This window comes from Bos javanicus, chromosome 17, assembly GCF_032452875.1.
Source record: "Bos javanicus breed banteng chromosome 17, ARS-OSU_banteng_1.0, whole genome shotgun sequence".
NCBI lineage: Eukaryota > Metazoa > Chordata > Mammalia > Artiodactyla > Bovidae > Bos > Bos javanicus.
The window spans coordinates 54,890,138-54,914,407 of NC_083884.1; the positions used below are offsets into that span (position 1 = coordinate 54,890,138).

A 24,270-nucleotide genomic window follows, 5' to 3' on the forward strand; every position below is an offset into this window, starting at 1 on the left:
GCGAAGGCAATGGCACCCCACTCCAGTACTCTTGCCTGGAAAATCCCATGGACGGAGGAGCCTGGTAGGCTTCAGTCCATGGGGTCGCTAAGAGTTGGACACGACTGAGCGACTTCTCTTTCACTTTTCACTTTCATGCATTGGAGGAGGAAATGGCAACTCACTCCAGTGTTCTTGCCTGGAGAATCCCATGGACAGAGGAGCCTGGTGGGCTGCCGTCTACGGGGTCGCACAGAGTTGGACACGACTGAAGCGACTTAGCAGCAGCAGCAGCAGCAGCAGTAGTGATTTGTGAAATTGAGCGTGTTCTCATATGCTTCTTTACCACCTGTGCATCTTCTTTGGTGAAGTATCTATACAGATCTTTTCTCTGGTTTTAGTCATTTTTTTTTTTTTTGGCTGCCCCAAGAAACTTGTGGGATTTTAGTTTCCTGACCAGTGATTGAGACTGGGCCTTCATCAATGAGAATAGGGACTCCTAATCATTGGACCTCTAGGGAATTCCCAGGGTGTTCCTGGTCTTATTGTTCAGTTTAAGAGTTCTTTGTGTATTTTGGATAGCATCTCTTTATCAGATTTTATCAGAAAATATTTTCTAGTCTGTGGCTTTTCTTGGTCTCTTGACCACTCTTCTTTTATTCTCAGTAATAGCCCTGAAATAAGATTACCAACAATAATGGTCAGAAAAGAAACAGTGAAAATAGTTGGGAGTCGGGGGTCAAGTAGAAAAACATTGCTTTATTGCTTTGCCAGGCAAAGGGGGACACAATGGGTTCCTGTCTGGAAAAACTGTGTCCCAGTCTGGAAGGATTTGATGAGGATTTTATAGCCACTATTTAAAGGTGGGATTGCTGATAAGAACAGAGTGTGTACTCCTTTAATCTGGTCTCACCTAATCTTAATGAGCGTCTTTGGTTCCTGGCCTCAGGTGGTGGTCTTTGGTATGAAGAACACTGACATCTTCCAGTTGTTGGGTCTTAATTCTGGTCTCGGGACTTAATGAAGCTCAGGTTCTTGATGTCTCATGGTAGAATTCAGTGAGAGACGAAGTGATAGGCAAGAAGTGGATTGATTCAGAGAAAAACATTCCACAAAGTGTGGGGGCTACCTCAAAAGGTGAGAACAACTGGCTACACACCAATATAAAATAAAAACAAACAAACAACTGCAAAGAAATCTGAAGCTTTCTTAATAAGGTAATCATTAGCTTCAGAATCATACTATGTATTACATATGCATGTGGTATAATAATATTACTACCATTATAAATTAGTATAAAGCAAATTACAAGTATATTAATGATAACAGAAACCAAGATTTTCACTGAAAGATAAAAGAGAAATAAGATTTTAAAAAAGTCAAGAGCAGCATTATTTTATTAAACTTTACCTAAATAATATCAATCACGTTTTTAATGAAAAAAACTATTATACAGGACAAAAAGGTACTATATTGATACTTTTTAATTATATTAATGTATTTTTAAATACATGTGGATTAGCAAAGAAATGAATAAGATACAGTTTCTGGCTCTGATCCTTAAATTCTGCAAACTTATCAATGACTGCTTATCAACTTATAATGACTAATCAATGATCATCTTTACATATTCATGTTCCATACACAAGGTAAACAGTTGTCAATCATTGGAGCACAGCCATGAAAAGACACGGAGCAAACTTAAATGCATATTACTAAGTGAAAGAAGCCAATCAGAAAAGGTTACATTATGTATGATTACAACTGTATGACATTTGGGGAAAGATAAAAACGGGGGACAGTAAAAACATCAGCAGTTGCCAGGGATACAGGGGAGGGGAGAATCCGTGGAACACACAGTTAGGGCAGTGAAACTATTCTATGTGACATTATGATGGAAGATACATGTCATTCATTTATCAAAACTCAAAAGATATACATTACCTAGAGAAACCTAAGGTAAACTATAGACTTCAGGTGATAATGGTAGATTCATCTTTGTAACAAAAGTATCAAGAGCGTGAGATGCTGATAGTGGGGGAGGCTGTGCATGTGTGGGGGCAATGAGTATATGGGAACTCCCTGTTAGTGGCCCTTAATTGTGCACTGAATTTAAACTGCTTGAAAAAAAACTTACTAAAAAAGAAAGGGGATGGTGGTGTAAAAACTGACCTTCTCTGGGTGTCAAACATGCTAGATATACCACTGTATCTAACACACTTAGAACATAGTAAGCATAAAAATGCTTGCTATTGTATATTTTCTACTGATACACTTGAAGTATTTCATAAATAAAACCATATCTAATAATAGCAAAAAGTGGAAACAATTGAAATGTTCAACTGATCACTATATAACCAAATATGGTATATTCATACAATGTAATCCTATTCAGCAAAAAATGAAAAATGAAAACAAATTGCTGCTAACATGGATGAATCTCAAATATTATGCTAAATAAAAAGTCATGCTAGATAAAAGGAACCAGACCATAAGAGATATCCAGAAAAGACAAACCTGAAAGCTACAGAAAGATCTGTGGTGACTTGGTGGTGAGGGTGGGAACAAAAACAAAAGCCCATGGTCTTATGGAGCTGACATGCTAATGAACAATAAACAATAACTAAGTAGTACAAATATTATGTGAGATGGTAATAAAACATACAATTCACCAAAGAAACAATGTTTAGGATTTATTTTTAAATATTCCTGGGAGTGGAGGGAGATAGATGAAACAAAATTAGCAAAGTTCTGGTATCAACTGAAATTAAGTGGCAGGTACATGGGAGTTCATTATGCTATTCTTTCAATGTGTATATATATTTAAAATTTCCAGGACTTCCCTAGGGGTCCAGTGGTTAAGACTTCACCTTCCAAGGCCAGGAGCATGGTTTTGATCCCTGGTTGGGGAGTTAAGATCCCACACGCCTCAGGGGCAAAATACCAAAACATAAAACAGAAGCAATATTGTAACAAATTCAATAAAGACTTTAAAAATGCTCCACATCAAAAAAAAATCTTTAAAAAACATTTTTTTAAAAAATAAAATTTCCGGACTTCCTTGGTTAAAAATCTGCCTGCCAATGCAGGGGACGGGGGTTCAATCCCTGGTCCAGGAAGATTCCACATGTTGCAGGGCAACTAAGCCCGTGCGCCACAACTACTGAGCCCAAGCGCTACTGAAGCCTGCATGCTTTAGAGCCCATGCTCAGCAACGAGAAGTCACCTCACGAGAAGCCCACGTACTTCAACTAGAGAGAAGCCACTTGCCACAACTAGAGAAAAGCCCTCGTAAAGCAAAGAGCCAGCACAGCCAGAAATAAATAAATGAATAAAATTTAAAAAATAAAATAAAATTTCCGTGTTTTTTTTAAAGGTGCTTAAAAGGTAGAGAAGAAAGAAAGGGAGCGTTGGGGCAGGGATTGCTGTTTTTAACCAGAGAAGGCTGCACTGAGTGCGTGACATATGAGTAAAGACCTGAGGGAGGGAAAGTGGGAGCCATGTAGAAATCTAGAGGGAGGGAGAGGACCCCGAGCAATGAAACAATAAACTTGGAGGTCAGAAGCAGGAGTAATCTTAGCAAGTTAGAAGAGTAAGGAGGTTAAGTGGGCTGCAGCTGAGAGAGGTGGGAGAGGAGTTGGAAACAGGCTCATGGATGTCAAGAGTCCTGAGCAGAAAAGTAATGTGATCTGACTTGTTTTTTGATGGTTGTTCTGTCTGATGCATTAAGTAGATTGAAGGAGGAAATCAAATCCAAAATGTCCAAGTGTCAAACTTGAGAAGTCCTGTGATACAGGGAAGGGGGTGCGGCGGCAGGAATGAGTGATAGCAGGTGGGGGAAGTAGAAAAAGAGGTTTTTTTTTTTTTTCTTTCTTAAGATGGAAGAAATAACATGTTTATATCCTGATGGGAATGAAGGAGAATGTATCACTAGCTAAATGGCAGGAGAAATGTTGATAATTTCGATAAAGAAATAGTGGTAAAATACATCTGTGTAGTTGATAAACCACAAGAAGAATGCACGAAGCAAAATATTAATAGAAAAAAAATAGGCAAAGGAGAGTCCACCTCCTCTGGAAATGTTTTTATAATCCTCTTTAAAATAAATTACTACAAAATAGGATGGATTCATCCATAGTTAATCACTCACCCATGGTTAACATGGAGAAGGAAATGGCAACCCACTCCATTGTTCTTACCTGGAGAATCCCAGGGACAGGGGAGCCTGGTGGGCTGCCGTCTATGGGGTCGCACAGAGTCGGACACGACTGAAGTGACTTAGTAATGGTTAACCATTCATCCAAGGTTAAGTTCCATTAAACTCATGCAGGTCAGATCATACTGATTTTCATAACATAAAAAGGACACATGTAATATTTAACATGGGACACACAAGGGGACAAGGCCTCCCCTTTCTCATGGAATTTTCTAAAATAATTTTGTAACTGGAGGGGTCTTTTTAGACACACAACTGGCTATGAACCTTTAGCTAAGCCACTTAACAGATGCAGAATGACATGGATTCTGTGGAGTATTGAATAGAGGAACAATTTATAAATGTAAATGTTCTGTTCCACTTAAGTTCATTTCTAAATATCCAACAGCCACCTAAGAATGAAAATCTTTCCCAGCTGCATTAGACATTTTTCTTAGATCTGTCTTTTGTACAAGGGGAAAACATAACACTTGTAAATTGTTCTAAGGGAAACATTACTTAATATGCCTTAAGTGTCTCCTGGCAGTGATAGCCTTCCTTTCATTGGAAAAGTAACTTCAGGATGAAGAATTTCCCTGGACAACTGGAGGGAATAAATACAGTCATCTTTCCAAATGATTTTCCCTCTTCTCAGTAAAAGTGGCTGGCAAGGCAATATATTCTAGGGTTCTAAGTTGTCTAGGTTCTAAGTTGTCCAGATTGACATTTTGTTTATGAGATGGTTAAGACAAGTAAGAATACAGCAACTAACTCATTCATACACAAATGCAAAACCAAGGTTTGCCAAGAGAGTTCAACTGCCATAAAGTTTTTTGGAGATTTTAACACTATCAACAACCCCTTCCAAGGAATTCCTCTCTAGGACTCCCACACTTTATTAATTCACCTTTAACTCTGATTTACTCTAATTAATTAATTAAGAATCTTAGGCTGATTCTTTGCTGAGTCCTTCATTCTTCCCGATTTCTAGCTGTTGACTTGTCTCAGGAATCAATTCAGTTTCCTAGTTCTGCTAGGACCTCCTGTCTCTCAAGTGCCTCTTATATGCATCTCATTGTTCTAGGCACTGGGGCTACGAAAAACTGAAATAGCAATATGACAGATAATGACTTGTTCAGGGAAATGTCTTCAGGGGGGACTTGTGACAAAGTGGCAAATGAGTGATCTTTATTTTAAAGCACCGTTGAGAGAAAAGAATTTGAACCGACTCTTGTACACTGATGTTTATTACAGCATTATTCACAATGGCCACAAGATAGAAACAATCCATCAGCAGGTGAATGGATAATGGGATATTATTCAGTCACACAAGGGGATGCTACAAATGAACCCCCAAAACATGATGCTAAGTAAAAGAAGTCAGTTACAAAAGGACAAATACTGTACGATTGCCCCTTATATGTGACATGTAAGTAAGCAAATCCAGAGACAGAAAGTAGATTAGAGGTTAACATGGGCCGGGGGTAAGAGGAATGGGGAGTTATTGTTTAGTGGGTTTGGGATGATAAAAAGTTTCAGAAATACAGGATTATATTTTTCTCCTTCTAGACTGAGTTAGTGTAGTGTATTCTTGGTCATCAAAATACTCATAGCCTTTGGATTGTGAAATAATAAATATTCATGATGTGTGAAAAAGCATGATACATAACTATGATTTTAATTACATAAAAATGGATGGTTTCTTGTGTAAACACACAAATGAAACCTAGAAGGACACGTCAAACGGTAAACTGCTTGTGATTATGGATGACTGTTTTTTGTTTCTTGTGTTTTTTGGTTTCCTATTATGTACATGTTAACTTTTAAGAAATGTTAGAATATAATGCCACTGAATTGTACACTTAAAATGGTTACAATGGAGAATTAATATACTACAAACCATTGAATTGCATACTGTAAATTAGTGAATTATATGATACGTGAATTTTATTTCAAGAAGGCCATTGTTTTTTTGTTTTTTGTTTTTAAAAAAAGCACTTGAAAGTAATGCACAGAACTATGGAATGGTTTGGGGGGAAAGTGGGGCAGGAAAAGTGATGATTAATCAGGCAAATAGGGGACTTCCCTGGTGCTGGTGACTAAGACTCCGTGCTCCCACTACAGGCGGTCCAGGTTTGACCCCTGATCAGGGAACTAGATCCCACATGCCACAACTGAGTAAGCTGCAACTAAAGATCCCTGGTGTCTCAACTAAGACCTGGTAAAGTCAAATAAGTATTTTTTAAAAATCAGGCAAATTGTTCTCACGTGTGCATGCTCAGCTGCTCAGCTGTGTCCGACTCTGCTCTGTCCACGGAATTTTCCAGGCAAGAATATTGGAGTGGGTTGCAATTCCCTACTCCAGGGGATCTTCCAGACCCAAGGATCGAACCTCCATCTCCTACACTGGCAGGCAGATTCTTTGCCACTGTGCCATGGTGGTCAGTGAAAGCAGAATGGTGCCTTTGTGTGGAGGCACTGCCATGTCCTTTGTCCCACTAACTGAATACAGTTTAAAGTTCTAACCCTGACCTTGGCTCTCAGAAACATGGGTCCTTCACTATCACCTGCTAGGGCAGCTTTGTCCCCATATTCTTTGTGCTTACGTTGCCTTCATGCCAGGCCTGCTTATGTCAAAATATACTTCTCTCTCATTTAGCCTACCTGATTTGGCTCACCTGTTCTGACCTCAGTTAATTTAACTGCCATCTTCATTAAGTCTTCCCCAACTGACCTCAGTAACACCAGCCTGCCCTTTCTCTGGGCTTCTACATCACTGAACAGTCATGTCAATCTTTCAGTATTTCTTGGTTTTTATCTTGTTATACATATTTCTCATCAGACGGCTAACAGCCTGGAAAGCATAGCTGCTGTTTACATTTCTTGAACATCTGCAATCTCCTGATTTTATTGCCTGAATGTTTTACTAAAAGTTGCAATGTAGCCAACTGACCATTTTATAATGGCTGCGAGGGCCAGCCCTAGGTTTGGAAAGACTTAGGTTTCATTGCCATTTCTGCCAACTTCCAAGTGTTTGAGTTTGAGCAAGTTATTTAATTCCTATAGGCGTCAGCTTCTTGATAGTACTTGTATCTGCCGCAAAGACCCTTGAAAGGGTTAAATAGGATTTAAACATGCAAAGTGTTCAGCAAGCTGCCAGACCACCTGTAAATTGGAGCTGCTGTGTTAAGGCAAAGTGGGAAATTGTGATTGGTGATTTATCTCAAACTCAACACAGAACAGATGTGGCCCTAAAATTACACTCTCCTGATGGAATGGGCTTCCAAACTGCTATAAACAAAATGAAGGGAGAAGTGAACCAAATGGCTTTTGGTATTACATCCCTTTCTGGACACAGCTCCAGACCTTTATTAAGGTCTTCAGTGCTAATAATTTTGGAGCAAAGGAAAATGTAGAAGAAAACAATTCTCATAAATCTTATTCAAGCATTTCCATGTGCCATTACTACACATATGACAGTAATCATATTAAAATAGCAACTGTAAACAGCATGCTTAAGAAAAGTACCAGGTGACTGCTGTCCTCACCTTGCTTATGGCTAATGCAGTTCTTCTAATATTTGATTTTTCTATCAATGTTTTTTAAAGACTAGATTCCTGCCCCCTCAGTTATTAAGTAATACATATCTTACTGGATTACAGTTTATATGACTTAGAATGTACAAGTCCTTGTAATTGCCTTTGGTGCAAAATAATCACTCTCAACAGTTTGGTGTTATGTATCTCTGTAGTTTTTTTGGGAGTATGTACAATCAAATAAACAAGGATGGAATCATACTATAATGCTACCCTCAACCTTTTTTTTAAACTCAATGATGTATATCCTAAGGCATCTTTACATGACAGAACAGATAAGAGCCCCTTATTGTTTTTAATGGCTGCATATTTCATTTTATAGGTGCATCATGACTACTTATGTATCCAGTACTCTATTGAAAATGTCTGAATTATTTCCAGGTGTGTGTGTATGTGTTCCAATATTCAACAATACTTCAAGCTGAGGTGCTGAATCAAAAAGAATGAACACTTAACAATATAATACATTTTTAAAAAGACAAAACAACCTCAATAACTACTAAACTGCCTTCTCTAAAAAGTCGTACCTTGTAATCATCTTCTTTTAATGTCAACATTGCATTTTGATTAAAGCTCTATTTTTGAACCCATTATGTTATACTTCATGTATAATTTACTTCTAAATCCTTTGGAAAGTGTTCTCCCTGGTATGTTAAAAAACAAAACCCTTAACCATCATACAGCACTAAAGGGAAATGATTTAGAAGCCAGGGTTTTAACTGATTGTCTGTGCTCCCCCTGCTGGTACTGATGAAATAGGCACCACAGTGAATTGGTTTCTATCACAATGTTTCCACAATTAAAAAAAAAATAGAACATATTTGTTAGAAACAAACCTTTGATCTTGATATGAATCACTGTGGCTTGCTTTATTTTTGACATGTCTCTGAGTCTATAACAGAAGTTCCAACCCAAACACCTAGAATCTGATTTAAGAGTTTCAATTAAAAAACAAAACCCCAAAACACTCTTTTGACTTCAGGACTATTCTTTTATCTATCTATGGAGTACGTTTTCTTGGGTATGTGAAATATGGTACTTAACTTTGTCCATAAGTTAGATTTCCAGTGAACAGATGCTCAAGAGTTATAATTTAACTCAAACATTTTAATTACCTTTTAACCCATAAAAGCCAAAATGAAAATTCTCTAGTCAATCAAGTTTCACTGCAAAGCTCCAGTTTTAATACCATTTGAAATTTAGTTCTGCTCCTATATGCATTCCCTTTGCCCTTGGCAGCACAATACAAACAATCTGGGTGGCAAGATACTCAGTTAAAACTTGCCTCTTGGGCTTCCCTGGTGGTCCAGTGGCTAAGAATCTGGCTGTCAATGCAGAGGACACCAGTTTGATCCCTGGTCCAGAAGATGCCACATACCACAGGGCAACTAAACCTGTGCTCTGTAACAAGAAAAGCCACTGCAATGAGAAGCCCATGCAGCGCGAGAGTAGCCCCCACTTGCTGCAACTAGGGAAAGCCCATGCAGCAATGAAGACCCAGTGCAGGCAAAAACAAATTAAAAAAACAAAACAATCCTTCCAGGCTCCCTTGTCGCTGGAGACCAAGACACAAGTGCAAGTCTGGGCAGGATTTCTGGGAAGGTAAGTAAGGTGGCACTCAGCTGCTACGCTCCTTCAGCCCTCATGCTCTCCTCTCTTCCTTCAGCCAAGCTGAGATGCAGGAGCATCGAGAGACTATGAGGATGAGAGCCACGTGCAAAGAAGAGTGGAGCAGGACAGGAAGAGCCTGGGCCCTCCACAACATCTTTAAATGGCCACCCCATCTGGGACTACTTCCAGATTTTAAAAAACAGGGACTTCCCAGTGTTTTAGCAGCTAAGACTCCGAGCTCCCAATGCAGGGGCCCTGGGTTCAATCCCTGGTCAGGGAACTAGATCCTACATGCTACAACTAAGAGTTCGCATTCCACAACCAAGAGGTTCCACATGTTGCAACTATCCCACATGCAACTAAGACCCTGTGCTGCCAAACTATTGGCAATTGGCAATAACTAAGAACAAAACCAACAGAACCCCCAAGGCACTGTAAATTGGGTTTTCTGAGCTTGTTGCCAAATACAATTCCAACATAATACCAAAACAACTGCCTCTTAAGAGTAAAAATCTAACACATAAAGGTACAACAAAGGTGAGTGAAAGTCACTCAGTCGTGTAAAACTCTGTGACCCCATGAACTATACAGTCCATGGAACTCTCTAGGCCAGAACACTGGAATGGGTAGCCTTTCCCTTCTCCAGGGGATCTTCCCAACCCAGTGGCAGTGCAGTAACTTTATGGCCAAAAGTCTTGAGGCACTTTCTAAAATACCTAATTTATAACCTTAACATACCTGGAAAACACATGGTCCCATAAGTTTTTGGAAGGACTCATGTTTACTGTCAGCCTAACAATGAAAACCTCTTAAATGCTAAAGACTGGCCAAATGTAAAAAATGAATGCCACGTAAGGACAGAAAATAGCATGTAAAAATAAATCTATACATTTATGTTCTGTTGATCTTTGATGAGGGAGCCAATACAATTCAAAGAAGAAACGATAGTCTTTTCTAATAAATGGCACTGGAACCAATGGATAGTCATATGCAAAAGAAAAAAAGTTAGACCCCTACCTCACTTCATATACAAAAGTTAATTTAAAAAATGGATCAAAGACCTAAAATTTCTTGTTACTCTAAATTTGTTACAATGTGGGGAAAAAAAGTCCTCAATATAAGAACTAAAAGTACAAAATGCTTAGGAAACACAGGTGAAAACTGATACTTTGGGACAGGTAATGGTTTTTAAGTATGAACCAAAAACGTAAGTGACCAAAGGAAAAATTGACAAATGAGCTTTAACTAAAATTAAATATATCTGTGCTTCAAAAGACACAACCAAGAAAGTTAAAAAAAACAAGGACCTACTATTATAGCACAGTGAACTTAACTCTATATCTTATAATAACCTATAATGGAAAAGAATCTGAAAAAGAATATAACAGAATATTGTAAATTAACTATGAAAGTGAAAGTCACTCAGTTGTGTCCGACTGTGACCCCATGGACTATACAGTCCATGGAATTCTCCGGGCCAGAATACTGGAGTGGGTAGCCTTTCTTTACCTTCTCCAGGGGATCTTCCCAACCCAGGGATTGAACCCAGGCCTTCCACATTGCAGGCAGATTCTTTACCAGCTGAGCTACAAGGGAAGCCCAAGAATACTAGAGTGGGTAGCCTATCCCTTCTTCAGCCGATCTTCCTGACCCAGGAATTGAACCGGGTTCTTCTGCATTGCAGGGAGATTCTTTACCAACTGAGCTATTAACTATACTTCAATTAAAAAGGAACAGTTCTTCATAGAAAATAAACATTTCCTTCAAGGTAAAAAAAGAAAAAAAAACACTATAGAATGGGAGAAATTATCTGCAAATCATGTATCTGATAAGGGCCTAGTATTTAGTATATATATTAAAAAAAAAAAAACCCCTACAACAAACATAAATCAAACAAAAAACGAGCAACGGATTTGAACAAACATTTTTCAAAAAAAGATAGACAAATGGTCAATATCCACATGAAAAGCTGTTCAGTATCATTAGCATAAGGGAAATATAAATCAAAATCACCAAATGAGATACTTCACACCCACCAGGGTATCTATAAACAAATAACAACTGTTGGTGAGGATGTGGGGAAATCAGAACCTTCATGCTTTGCTGGTAGGAATGTAAGACAGTACAGCTGGTGCAGCCTCTGGGGAAAAAAGTCCCGAAGTTCTTCAGAAAGCTACATATAGCTATCATATGACTCAGTAATTCCACTTCTAGGTATGTAACTGAGAGAAACGGAAACATATGTCCACACAAAAATTTGTACATGAATGTTCTCAGCAGCACTGCTTATTAACAGCCAAAAAAAAAAAAATAGAAGCAACTCAGATGTCCATACGCTGATGAATCGACAAATAAAATGAGGTCTATCCACATAATCGAATATTACAGAGCCATTAAAGGGAATGAAGTACTGACACAGGCTACAACATACATGAACCTTAACAACTATGCTAAGAGAGGCCAGACACAAAAGGATACACATTATTTGATTTCGTATCTATGAGGTGCTAGGAAAAGGTAAATTCTGACACTGAAAGTAGATTAGAGGTGACCAGGAACTGGGAGTTACACGTACCTGGGGTTTAATGGTTAGTGTTTCTGTTTAGGGTAACAAAAAAGTTTTGGAAGCACACAGTGGTGATGGTGGCACAACACTGTATGTACTTAATACCAGTGAATTATACACTTAAAAGTGGTTAAAACATAGTAAATATTATACATTCAGTTCAGTCACTCAATTATGTTCAACTCTTTGCAACCCCAGACTGCAGCACGCCAGGCTTCCCCCTCCATCACCAACTCCCGGAGCTTGCTCAAACTCATGTCTGTTGAGTCAGTGATGCCATTAAACCATCTCATCCTCTGTCGTCCCCTTCTCCTCTCACCTTCAATCTTTCCCAGCATCAGGGTCTTTTCCAACGAGTCAGTTCTTCACATCAGGTGGCCAAAGGATTGGCGTTTCAGCTTCATCATCAGTCCTTCCAATGAATATTTAGGACTGATTTCCTTCAGGATTGACTGGTTTGATCTCCCTGCAGTCCAAGGGACTCTCAAGAGTCTTCTCCAACACCACAGTTCAAAAGCATCAATTCTTCAGCTTTCTTTATAGTCCAACTCTCACATCCATACATGACTACTGGAAAAACCATAGCTTTGACTAGACGGACCTTTGTTGGCAAAGCAATGTCTCTGGCTTTTTAATATGCTGTCTAGTTTGGTCGTAGCTTTTCTTCCTAGGAGCAAGCATCTTTTAATTTCATGGCTGCAGTCACCTTTCTGCAGTGTTTTACCATAATTTTTTTTTTAAAAAAAGGAATGAGGTACTGATACACATTATAACATGGATGAACCTTGAAAACATTGTCCTAGGTCAAAGAAACAAGACAGGAAAGACCCCTGTTTTACAATTCCATTTATGTGAAATGTCCAGAAAAGGCAAATCCATAGCGACTGTGGGAGGAAGGGGTTGGAAAGTAATTTGGGGAGAATGATTGCTAAAGAGTACATCTTTTTAGGGTGGTGAAAATCTTCTGGAATTAGTGGTGATGAGAAAAACTCAGTGTATAAAAGGAAATCAACCATGAATATTCATTGGAAGGACTGATGCTGAAGCTCCAAAACTTTGGCCACCTGATTCAAAGAGCCGACTCATTGGAAAAGACCCTGAGGCTGGGAAAGATTGAGGGCAGGAGGAGAAGGGGGCGACAGAGGATGAGAAAGTTGGCTGGCATCACTGACTCAATGGATATGAATCTGAGCAAGCTTCGGGAGACAGTGAAGCCTGGCGTGCTGCAGTCCATGGGGTTGCAAAGATGGACATAACTTAGCGACTGAACAGCAACAACAATGTATTATCAACTGCTGAAGTGTACACTTGAAAAAGGTGAATACGGGCCCCCCAATTTTTATGTAAATGTCAAAGATAAACAATGGATTTCTTCTGACATGAAATGTTAGAAATTTCTTTATTATTATTTATTAAGCACCAGCTTAATACTGCAGACATTTCAAATCACCAGGCAACAACTCATTCTTCCCCACCCATCCCACCCCAAATTCTTGATAAAGAGCTCTTCAAGTACAGACACACGCTCTTCTCTCCTCTGTATAAAACTTTACGAAATAAAGGCAAAGAACTGTGTACATCTTGCTGCGAATGCTGCCCACGGCTGTGGAGCCAGGGTCCAGCCGAGGCTGCCTTTATTGTCCAGGTCCTGAAAGACTCTTGTTCATGAACTGTCTCTTCACAAAGCAAGTCCACCACTAACAAGGGGGGACAAAACAAGGAACAGTGGTGGTCAGATCACAGTGCAGGGTCAAGGTAAGGGTAGAATATGAATTTACTTAACAAGAAAACTAAATAGCGGTCTGGCAGTCCTTACATTATATAAGCTCTTTGAAGGTACATGTAAAATTTTCTTTTTTTCTTTCTTCCTTTCTTTCTCTCCTTTCTTTTTTTTCCTGCAGTGACTCATAAGTCACTCAAAATTACAACAACAAAATAAATACATTAAAGCTGTCTCACACAACACCTGTTCTACGGGTTTATAACACCCCAATCTAAGAACATACAACCAAAATTTCTTATTACAGGTAATTCATTATTCTGTGTGACTCAGGGAACTCCTACCATGTATAAGGTACCAAAGTTAAGCAACACTGCAATGTGAAAACTAAATATCTTAGTGTGTTTAACAGTGGCTACAGGGTAAAAGGTGATTTATCAACTATATAGGCAATGAAAAGAGTTTTTACCTTGCTGGGTTTATCATTCTGAGGGTCAAAAACTTTCTCACAAAGTCTCAGTCCAGTCTCTTGCCTGAGTTGTTGTAAGTAGGCTCTCATCACCTCTAAAATCAAGAGCAGGTAAAATAAAAAATTATATTTGAGAAAGCATCCCAAATGTGCTAGCTGTTGATTTAGACACAGACCTTGGCAATATTCTTCAACATCTGAACAGGATAAGAAATAGAAACAGCAGTTCAAATGGTTTTAAGATTATACTCATTTTGGTCAAAAAGGTTCTCTACGTTTCATGCTTGTTGCCAAGGATCTTTTGTGACAGTGACTCTCACAAAGTAGGATAGTGCATGAGCTAACGATTCCACTCTCAATCTGTACAACAATCAAGTCAGAAAAGGAGGCAGGTAAACAGTCCAGTGGAGAAAACCACGTGCCACGCAGGAAGGGGGAGGAGACATTCTTACCATCTTCCTGTTTGTTCGCAGGTTTGGCGTAAATGGCATTAAGTGGAAAACCAGGCTCTCCAGGAATGGGAAAATTAGTGATTCCCAGTGTATACATTTCTTTCTCGCCTTGGCTTTTAGAATTGCACTTAAAAAAAAAAAAAAAAATTATATACACAAACGTAGGGCAAAGGGATATAACATTTCAATTTGCAGTTTTTTAGTCTAAGTGGCTAGGTCTGGGGTTCTGTTTTTGTGCCCTTTTGTAATCTGGTGAAGCCTGTAGGCTTCTCCTCAAACTAACCTTTTAAATGAGTAAGATAAAACAGGACTACACAAGAATCCAATTATAATGAGATACAATAATTACAATATTTAAAAAAGCAAATGCATGACATAGCCACACATGTGCTCTTTAATGCACTAAATAACAAGACTCAGCAGTGGACCTAACACCTGAATTTTGAAGCAGTAATGAATGTAAATAAAATTTCAAAATATCTTCAATTATAAATGTAGTATGAAAATGCCGCAGAAAGTCACAGGTATTGCTAATGCTATTGTGGGCTGCTGCCTACGTTAATAATTAAAGTAAATGCTAGATTTCAGTTGGAGGTTAGTGAAAAAATGTAATCTTTTCTTCACTCAAGTTCATGCACCCCTGAATTCTATCCCCAGACCCTAGGTTAAGAACCCTTGAGCCGTGGGCTTAAAAAAGAATATTTTGGTCAAGATTTCTGTCTTGGAAAAATATATGGAAAGCATTAAAACACCATCATCCTTATCTTCTCATTAGTCAACTACTGTAAGTTTAGACATCTACATTCAGATTTTCTTCTCAGAGAAAATATTTTCTATTTCTCCTTAAAGTCTCAACAAGTCTAAACACCTATTGTGTTCCTGACAAATGATCACCCAGGCTTAGTTACCTTTTGGAGTTTCTTTAGACACTCAGAAATGTAGAGAGTTATATATATCAAGGTCCTATCGGCTTCATTCTATGGGAAGAAAACAAAACTTAAAAACAGTCCTGAGCAAAATGCAATAATTAATTATAATAAAAAAATTCAATCTTTGTCTTTTATTAACTGAAAACTGAGAGCACAGTTATCACACCATCAAAAATTCCCATTCTCCAAATGCAATCTTCTCAAGCCCTCTGTCTGCTCCTGGGGAGGCAGCCACCAGCTTCCTCCCTGAGCTGTGCAGCTGCCCCTGTTTTCCTCAGCTCCCCTTGCCCTGGGTTCCTGAGAAGTTGTACCAGTAACTTCTCCTTCTAGGAAGGAGAGCTAACAAAGCCGCCTGGAAAACCTGAGGTGAACCATATGGCTGGTTAATCTTTAAAAGCCCTTTCACTTAAGGATCTGTGCCGAGAATAGAAATATTTATGACTCTAAAGGAGGAAGCAATTATTTCACAACTGACCCATTCCTGAAGAGCTCCAAAAGTCCAACTCTTGACCTGACCCAAAGGAAAATGTGGAGAAGACAAATGGATGCAAATCAAATGTGGTACATACTTCAGGTCAAATTTTACATAGATTTATAATTTTAAATAAACAAACTACACTTTTCCCTATTTTTAAGAGTCTATGATATTCGAGAGAGAATGAAATGTGGTGGAATTTTAATACGAACACCACACTTAAGACCATGCATTAGATTAGAAACGTCCATAACATCACAGACTGTTTAGATCACAGCTTATTGTCCAAGAGTCTACAAATAAAGATTTCACACTCTGTTGGATTCCAAGAGATTAAAGTTTGGCAAGGAGTTGAAAGAAGCAAAAAGTAAAGGAGAAAAGGAAAGATATACCCATTTGAATGCAGAGTTCCAAAGAATAGCAAGGAGAGATAAGAAAGTTTTCCTCAGTGATCAGTGCAAAGAAATAGAGGAAAACAACAGAATGAGAAAGACTAGAGATGTCTTCAAGAAAATTAGAGATACTAAGGGGATATTTCCTACAAAGATGGGCTCAATAAAGGACAGAAATGGCATGGACCTAACAGAACCAGAAGATATTAAAAAGAGGTGTCAAGAATACACAGAAGAACTGTACAAAAAAGAACTTCATGACCCAGATAATCACGATGGTGTGATCACTCACCTAAAGCCAGACATCCTGGAATGTGAAGTCAAGAGGGCCTTAGGAAGCATCACTATGAACAAAGCTAGTGGAGGTGATGGAATTCCAGTTGAGCTATTTCAAATCCTAAAAGATGATACTATGAAAGTGCTACACTCAATATGCCAGCAAAATTTGGAAAAGTCAGCAGTGACCACAGGACTAGAAAAAGTCAGTTTTCATTCCAATCCCAAAGAAAGGCAATGCCAAAGAATGCTCAAACTACTGCACAATTGCACTCATCTCACACTAGTAAAGTAATGTTCAAAACTCCCCAAGCTAGGCTTCAGCAATATATGAACTGTGAACTTCCAGATGTTCAAGCTGGTTTTAGAAAAGGCAGAGGAACCAGAGATCAAATTGCCAACATCTGCTGGATCATCAAAAAAGCAAAAGAGTTCCAGAAAAACATCTATTTCTGCTTTACTGACTATGCCAAAGCCTTTGACTGTGTGGATCACAATAAACTGGAAAATTCTGAAAGAGATGGGCATACCAGACCACCTGACCTGCCTCTTGAGAAATCTGCATGCAGGTCAGGAAGCAACAGTTAGAACTGGATATGGAACAACAGACTGGTTCCAAATAGGAAGAGGAGTACATCAAGGCTGTATACTGTCACCCTGCTTATTTAACTTATATGCAGAGGATATCATGAGAAACGCTGGGCTGGATGAAGCACAAGCTGGAATCAAGATTGCAGGGAGAAATATCAATAACCTCAGATATACAGATGACACCACCCTTATGGCAGAAAGTGAAGAACTAAAGACCCTCTTGATGAAAGTGAAAGAGGAGAGTGAAAAAGTTGGCTTAAAGCTCAACATTGAGAAAACTAACATCATGGCATCCGTTCCCATCATTTCATGGCAAACAGATGGGGAAACAGCGGAAACAGTGGCAGACTTTATTTTCTCCGGCTCCAAAATCACTGCAGATGGTGACTGCAGCCATGAAATTAAAAAACGCTTACTCCTTGGAAGAAAAGTTATGACCAACCTAGACAGCATATTAAAAAGCAGAGACATTACTTTACCAACAAAAGTCCGTCTAGTCAAGGCTATGGTTTTTCCAGTAATCATATATGGATGTGAGAGTTGGACTATAAAGAAAGCTGAGCACCAAAGAATTGATGCTTTTAAACTGTGGTGTTGGAGAAGACTCCTGAGAGTCCCTTGGACTGCAGGGATATCAAACCAGTCAATCCTAAAGGAAATCAGTCCTAAATATTCATTGGAAGGACTGATGATGAAGCTGAAATGCCAATCCTTTGGCCACCTGATGCGAAGAACTGACTCATTTGAAAAGACCTTGATGCTGGCAAAGATTGAAGGCTTAAGGAGAAGATGACGACAGAGGATGAGATGGTTGAGCTGGCATCACCGACTCAACGGACATGAGTTTGGGTAAACTCCGGGAGTTGGTGATGGAGGGGGAAGCCTGGTGTGCTGCAGTCCATGGGGTCACAAAGAGTCGGACACGACTGGGCGACTGAACTGAACTGAAATTCCATAATCTAGAACATTATTAAGAAGATTTATTGACATTCTTTGTAACTTGCTCACAGAAGCATCTCAGAGAACTTCTTTCCATTTCTCCCTTTCCTTTTCTACCCACTTCCACTTCTCCCTTCCTCCTGAGATCACAAGAACTATGAGGTTGAGGGAAGGGTCTAGGACACAGAAGTATGTAAAAAACCACATGCAAATTTTGGTTTTGGACTCGTACAAAATAGGTGCTTAATACTGCTAAGTAAATACAAAAAAGTGTCTATACAAGGGTAAATCTCCTCAGTACAGAACCAAAGAATATTTTAAACTCTGTGAGCCACAGCCTGTCACAACTACTCAACTCAGCTGTTGTGGCATGAAAGCACCCATAGGTGATGTGTAAACAAATGCAAATGGCTATGTTCCAGTAAAATTTACAAAAAGATGTGGTAGGCCAGATTTGGCCCTCAGACAGTGTCTGCAAAACCATGGTGAACTAAGACTAACATAGAATTCGGCACTGTTCTGGATTTTAAAAATCACACAATCTAATTTCATTGTACTTATTCCTCACATTAACTCTGACTGCCAAGTACATACTATCCCCATCAGAAAACTAAAGAGCAAAAGTTTTGTACTTTACCTTAATTTCATAGTTTTTGAAGAAGACATTGGCCTTAAAGTAATAGATAGCTTCATCCACAATATCTGTATCTTTTGCTAAGCAGGGCAGGATGGGAGAAAGGCAGAGGATGTTAGCCAAATGTAAAACATAACATTTAAAAAGCCATAAAGAAAAAAAAAAAAATTAAAGCTCAACAGTCAATGGCTTTGGAATTGAATAACATAGAATCAGGCTACTGAAACAAAGTCTTAAAAAAAATTTCTAGAAAAATAAGCACATGGTTTATTCAGACAGCTTTATTGTCTTTATAAAAATTATACATGCTCATTAGAGAAACAAATGAATCAACACAGGAAAAAAAAAGTAATTGTCACCCTAATCTCACTACCCAGAAATAACCACTCTCAGCATTTGGTGAACATCACTCCAGACGTTTCTCAATGCATTTACAAAAACAGACTGAGACACAGACTAAATTTCATAAATTGCTTTCTTAAAAATATTTGGATGGCTAAAAAGTTCATTCGGGCTTTTCCAAAAGATGTTACAGAAAACCCCAACGAACTTTTTGGCCAACCCAATACAAAGAATTCCATACAATTTTATTTGAACTTACATACTATAGCTTTAGGGGAAAAAACTCTCAGCTGTTCATTTAGGAATGTACTGGGATTCACATATACATCTTTCTTTTTACAAAAACTGTGAGTTCAAATACGTACAATCTGTTCAAGGTGGCTAGAGACTGAGAAAAACCAGAAGTATTGCTGTAACAAAGACAGATCTCATTACAAAATTTCTTTGGCTTTTTTTGGGTTTTCCTTCTCATTACAAAATTTCTTTGGCTTTTTTTGGGTTTTCCTTTTTTTATTTTAAAAAGGTCACAATCCCAGGGTCTCGATATCCGGCAGCTGGTTTTAGCAATGCAGAAACGGTTATTTTCATTCTGCAACCCTGACTGCTATCCCTCTCACACAGCAGAAATGCAGAAGCTTTCGTACTCTAATCCAGTTGTCTTTATCTTTGCCCATTCCCCTGCTGGAGAATTTTAACAGAACTCTTTTCTTTCCCCTCCTTTAAAAAAATTTTTTTGGACATGTGGGATCTTAGTTCCCCATCCAAGAGTCGAACTGACACCCCCTGTAGTAGAAGTGTGCAGTCTTAACCACTGGACCACCACAGAAGTCCCCAAAAGAATTCTAACTCTAGGCTTATGTTCCCTGTGATCTAGTCTCTTATTTGCAAAAAAGAAACTTCCTTCTATGATCCCACAGTGCTTACAAAAACCAGCTAGCTCTAGTGTCATGTTGCAGAGGAAGGGAAAGAGGCTAGCTGATAGGATTCAGGCCAGTTGATAGGATTCAGAACAGAGAAGAGCATTTGGTATATATAAGGTGTTCAAAAGATATCTGTTGAATGTAAATACCTAGATTAATGCTAACAGTTACTTAGTCCATAGCACAGGCTTATATTTCTCCATAATTCCAAGTCAGTCCTATTCCAGCCCTCTAGGGAAGAGTAACAAGTCACTTTTAACTATAGAAATCATGAAGTTCCAGTTTCCTGCAGTCCCATTCTTTCTCAAGGGCCCAAGAATTGCAAAGGTGGTAATTAAATTTACTTCATCCTTGGTCAATTATGTCTTCTGATACACTATATGGTATTTTGTCACAATCTGGGAAGTAATCTGGTCAAACACTGATCCTTATTCTTCCTCTGCAAAAGAATAATGTCATTCTTTTACATTATTTTTCCTGTTTTTGGTGGCTTTTTTTTTCCCATTTCAGAACAAGAGTGTGGTGACTCACCAAATTTATTAAGTTTACTGAGCGTTAAACTGGTATTGAAAACAAAACCAAATTAAGAGGAAGTCAAGTCAAATAAACTGGCCAGAAGAATGGAGACAGGGTCAGTACAAAATTAGTAATCTAAACTATGGTCTTGGAAACCACAAATGGAACTCAGTGCAGACCCTTCCTGGCTGCAGGGAAACCATGTCTAATATAACACAAATTGCACTGTTGGCAGAACATCTCAGAATGTCGTCAGAAGAGTCTCAGATAGTATCTGAAAAGAATGAGGCATTCTGAACAGAGGAAAAAAAAAAAAAAAAGCTCCAAAAAAAAAAAAAGTGAGTGCCTAGAAAGAAAGCAAAAGATACAAAATTCAGAAAAGCAAGAGAAGAAATGAATAATGTTATACAGGACACTTAAGACTGAGATACTGGTAAAAACTGGGATCCTGAAGAATGGACAAAGGAAGTAGATTTAGATAAAGAAAGAGGTTAAAACATGCTTTGTTTTTTCCAGCTTGATGACACAGAAAGGATGGGGACACGATGTTCTATAGAAGCAGCAGCATTAGATTAGTAAGAACTGACTGATGATAGGAAGAGTGTTGAGAATTAAGCACATTTCCTCTTCCCTCTCAACAAAATATCCCAGAAAAACTGGCAGCAGTAATACAGTTTCCTATTAAATGCAACATCTACCCAAGATCTGAGAAGGTGGAAAGCACAATATCCATCAAGCAAATAGAAAATACAAGAGCAATCTGACAAAGTATTTCCCTGATGTGCTAACATCAGAGGGTTTCATACCAAAATGTGAAAATAATGGAAAGGGGTTTTGACTTACTCTCTCTAGGGGCAGGTCCTTTGAACTGACTTCTGATTGGCAATAGTGCCATGTTTCCAATGAGTTTGGTGTCAGGGTCCATGAGGGAAGAGTGGTAAGCCTGTAGGGACAAGCCAGGTAGAACACAGAAGCAGAAAGAGAGCAAATGTCACTGGGGCAAACAAGTACCTTTCCTTAAGGAAAAAAAAGAATAACTCATCCAAGATAAACTGGCTCATGAAAACTACCAAAGTTTGAGTAATTCTGAGAAAATTTGAGGCAAGCTGGTTGTTGAACACAGCCATTATTAAAAATAAAATTATATAAATTTTCTATTAAATAAATTATATTAAAAACAAAGGTAATAAATATTTAACACTTTCATTATTTCCTATTTTAAAATTATTTTACCAATGTCTGTGATCTTAAGGTTAGTTATGTCTTTTGCACCTACGGTGGAAACACTTAATGATAAGGTGCTACTGTGCTTCCCTTCCAATTTCACATTTGGTGACAGAACATTGGTAACTGGTGGGGTACTCACACTATAGAAATAGGCAAACACTATATAAATCAAAGGTACCCAGCAACCTAGCTGTTGGTCCAAGCACTGGCTCTTCAGCTCTGCCACTTCCTGGCTTTATGCCTCTTGACTAAGACATCACTTTTCTTCTCTTAACCTATTTCCACATTTGTAAAATAAAAACATATATACTTGTTTTCAATGGGTGGATGTGAGTTAGAGGAGGGAGGAAAAAAATCACATTTATGAGAACAATTTATAGGCCAACTTCTAGTTTGGCATTTTACAAGATGTCTGGCTTTTTCTAAGACAACATGGGCCCCAGTCATTTATTCATTCATTCATCAAAAGATTACTAAGTACCTTCTGTGTGCAAGGCATGTGGAAATACTGACATGCAAGACCAGCCCTGGCTCTGTCGGGTGAATAGAGGAGACAGATAATAAGTAAGTGATCACGGGGGAAGTCAAGGGTGCTCTTTGTGCACCTGGAATGATGAGTACAAGGCATCAGGGTTCTGGCTTAAAATCTGGCTTTATCAAGATTTACTAGTGTGCTTACGTATTTAAGGGCTTCCCTGGTGGCCCAAATGGTAAAGAATCTGCCTGCAATGCAGGAGACCTGGGTTCAATCCCTGGGTTGGGAAGATCCTCTGGAGGAGGAAATGGCAACCCACTTCAGTATTCTTGCCTAGAGGAGGAGCCCAGGATTCTTGCCTAGGACAGAGGAGCCTAGTAGGACCCATGGGATCCCAAAGAGTCAGACTCAACTGAATGACTTTCACTTTATGTGAAAATGGATTTAAAATGGATAACCAACTACGACCTACTGTACAGCACATGGAACTCTGCCCATTGTAATGTGGCAGCCTGAATGGGAGGGGAGTGTGGGGAAGAATAGATAGTGTATAGGTATGGCTGAGTCCCTTTGCTGTTCACCTTAAACTATCACAACATTGTTAATCTACTACACCCCAACACACACACAACACACACACACACACTGGTGTGTTGCACACACTAGTGTGCACCTTTAGGCAAGTTACTTAACTTCTCTGAGCCTCAACTTCCTCCTCTGCAACATGAAAAACCACTAACATATCTACTTCATAATCATTGAAGACTAATTAGGGAATAATTTATACAAACTCCTGACATGCATCAGGAGTCAAACGGTGGCTATGGGATTTACGAAACATATAACTATGATTTGCTCCTTTTTATTACAGATACGCTTCATCTAACGCAGCCCTATCCTCCCCTGCACTAGCTATACTGTCTTGTTACCCACTTATTACCTTCATGGCATTTGTCACTATCTGAAACAATCCCCCTTATTTTATTTACATTTACAGATTTATTATGTCTCCTCATTAGAATGTAAACTTCTTAAGAATAGGGATTTGTTGGCCTTATTCACTGCTATAATAGTGCTTTGGCATGCAGCAGATGCTAAACATCACGTTACTCAACATGCTTTTTCCTCATCTGCAAAATGGAGACCAAGATGGTGATAAATCTACCCCTGCGGCTGTCAGAAATTAACAACAACCAAACCACCATCAATTTTAACTCCTACTCTGATGCACATGAAAACAAACATTTGGAAACTAGGCGCGGACCTTGCACCTGCTCGGAGAGCCCTAAACCCAGCGGCTCAGGGGTGGCAGCCACTGCCGGGGCGACAGGAGAGGAGGAGTCAGGGAAGTGGGGTCGGACAGGCGACAGGCAGCATAAGGGACCCGCCTCCAGAGGCGAAGGAGGAAGTGGGTCTACAGGGGAAAAAAAAAGAAGCCGGGCCCTAGCTGTGATATGAGAAATTAAAAGGGCACCCCTTGCCTTCGCGGCTCTAGTGAGGCTTTGGGAACCCCGCTGGAATCGGGGGGATGGGGAAAGGCACAAAAAGCGATAAAAAGGATCAAGCTTGGACAGGAGAGAGCAGACTTGTGGCGGTCTCCTGAGCACGCCCCGGGTCTCTGGCCCACTCTGCCATGCCCTGTTCCTCCACGGCCGGCCGACATCCCCGAGCCGCCCTAATCCCACAGAGGCCGGCCCCTCTCCTCTTGCCTTTCCCCTTCTCAGGCCCCTGCTTTCTCTCTGCCCTCCTCGGCCCGCTTTTCTCAGCGCACGCAAGACTTCTCGCGACTCTCTCAAATCCCCGCCGTCTCCCGACACCCCCACTCTGGCCCATTTACCGGCATCTTGGAGGCGCCCGGGTCTCCACCCCAACGAAAAGAATCTGGTTAGAGCTCGGCGGTTCCGGTCTGGCAGCCGGGGCGGGGTAGGCGGAAGTGAGCCGGAAGGGGAGGGCGAGGGCAGGACGC

General features: G+C 39.4%; 1 protein-coding gene across 2 annotated transcripts; it reads right to left on the reverse strand.

The window, feature by feature from the left end:
* Positions 1–13,315: 13,315 nt before the first annotated feature.
* Positions 13,316–24,244, reverse strand: ARPC3 (actin related protein 2/3 complex subunit 3). Of its 2 annotated transcripts, XM_061383844.1 has the most exons (8): positions 24,142–24,244; positions 21,446–21,545; positions 18,828–18,904; positions 15,993–16,028; positions 15,497–15,565; positions 14,589–14,715; positions 14,137–14,231; positions 13,316–13,644 (listed from the first exon to the last, which is right to left on the reverse strand). In XM_061383844.1, the coding sequence occupies exons 1-8, from the start codon at positions 24,145–24,147 to the stop codon at positions 13,582–13,584; spliced, it is 573 nt and encodes a 190-aa protein (XP_061239828.1). In that variant the 5' UTR covers positions 24,148–24,244; the 3' UTR covers positions 13,316–13,581. The 2 variants fall into 2 exon arrangements, with proteins under 2 accessions (XP_061239828.1, XP_061239829.1); XM_061383845.1 differs by lacking the exon at positions 15,993–16,028 and having other exon boundaries at positions 24,142–24,243.
* Between the last annotated feature and the right edge of the window lie 26 nt (positions 24,245–24,270).

Coding starts and splice junctions, on each gene's coding strand:
- ARPC3 (XM_061383844.1), bottom strand. Junction 16,029..18,827: donor TCAAAAACTATGAAATTAAG/GTAAAGTACAAA, acceptor CCTTTGGGTCAG/GTCAAGAGTTGGACTTTTGG. Junction 13,645..14,136: donor AGAATGATAAACCCAGCAAG/GTAAAAACTCTT, acceptor CCCCCTTGTTAG/TGGTGGACTTGCTTTGTGAA.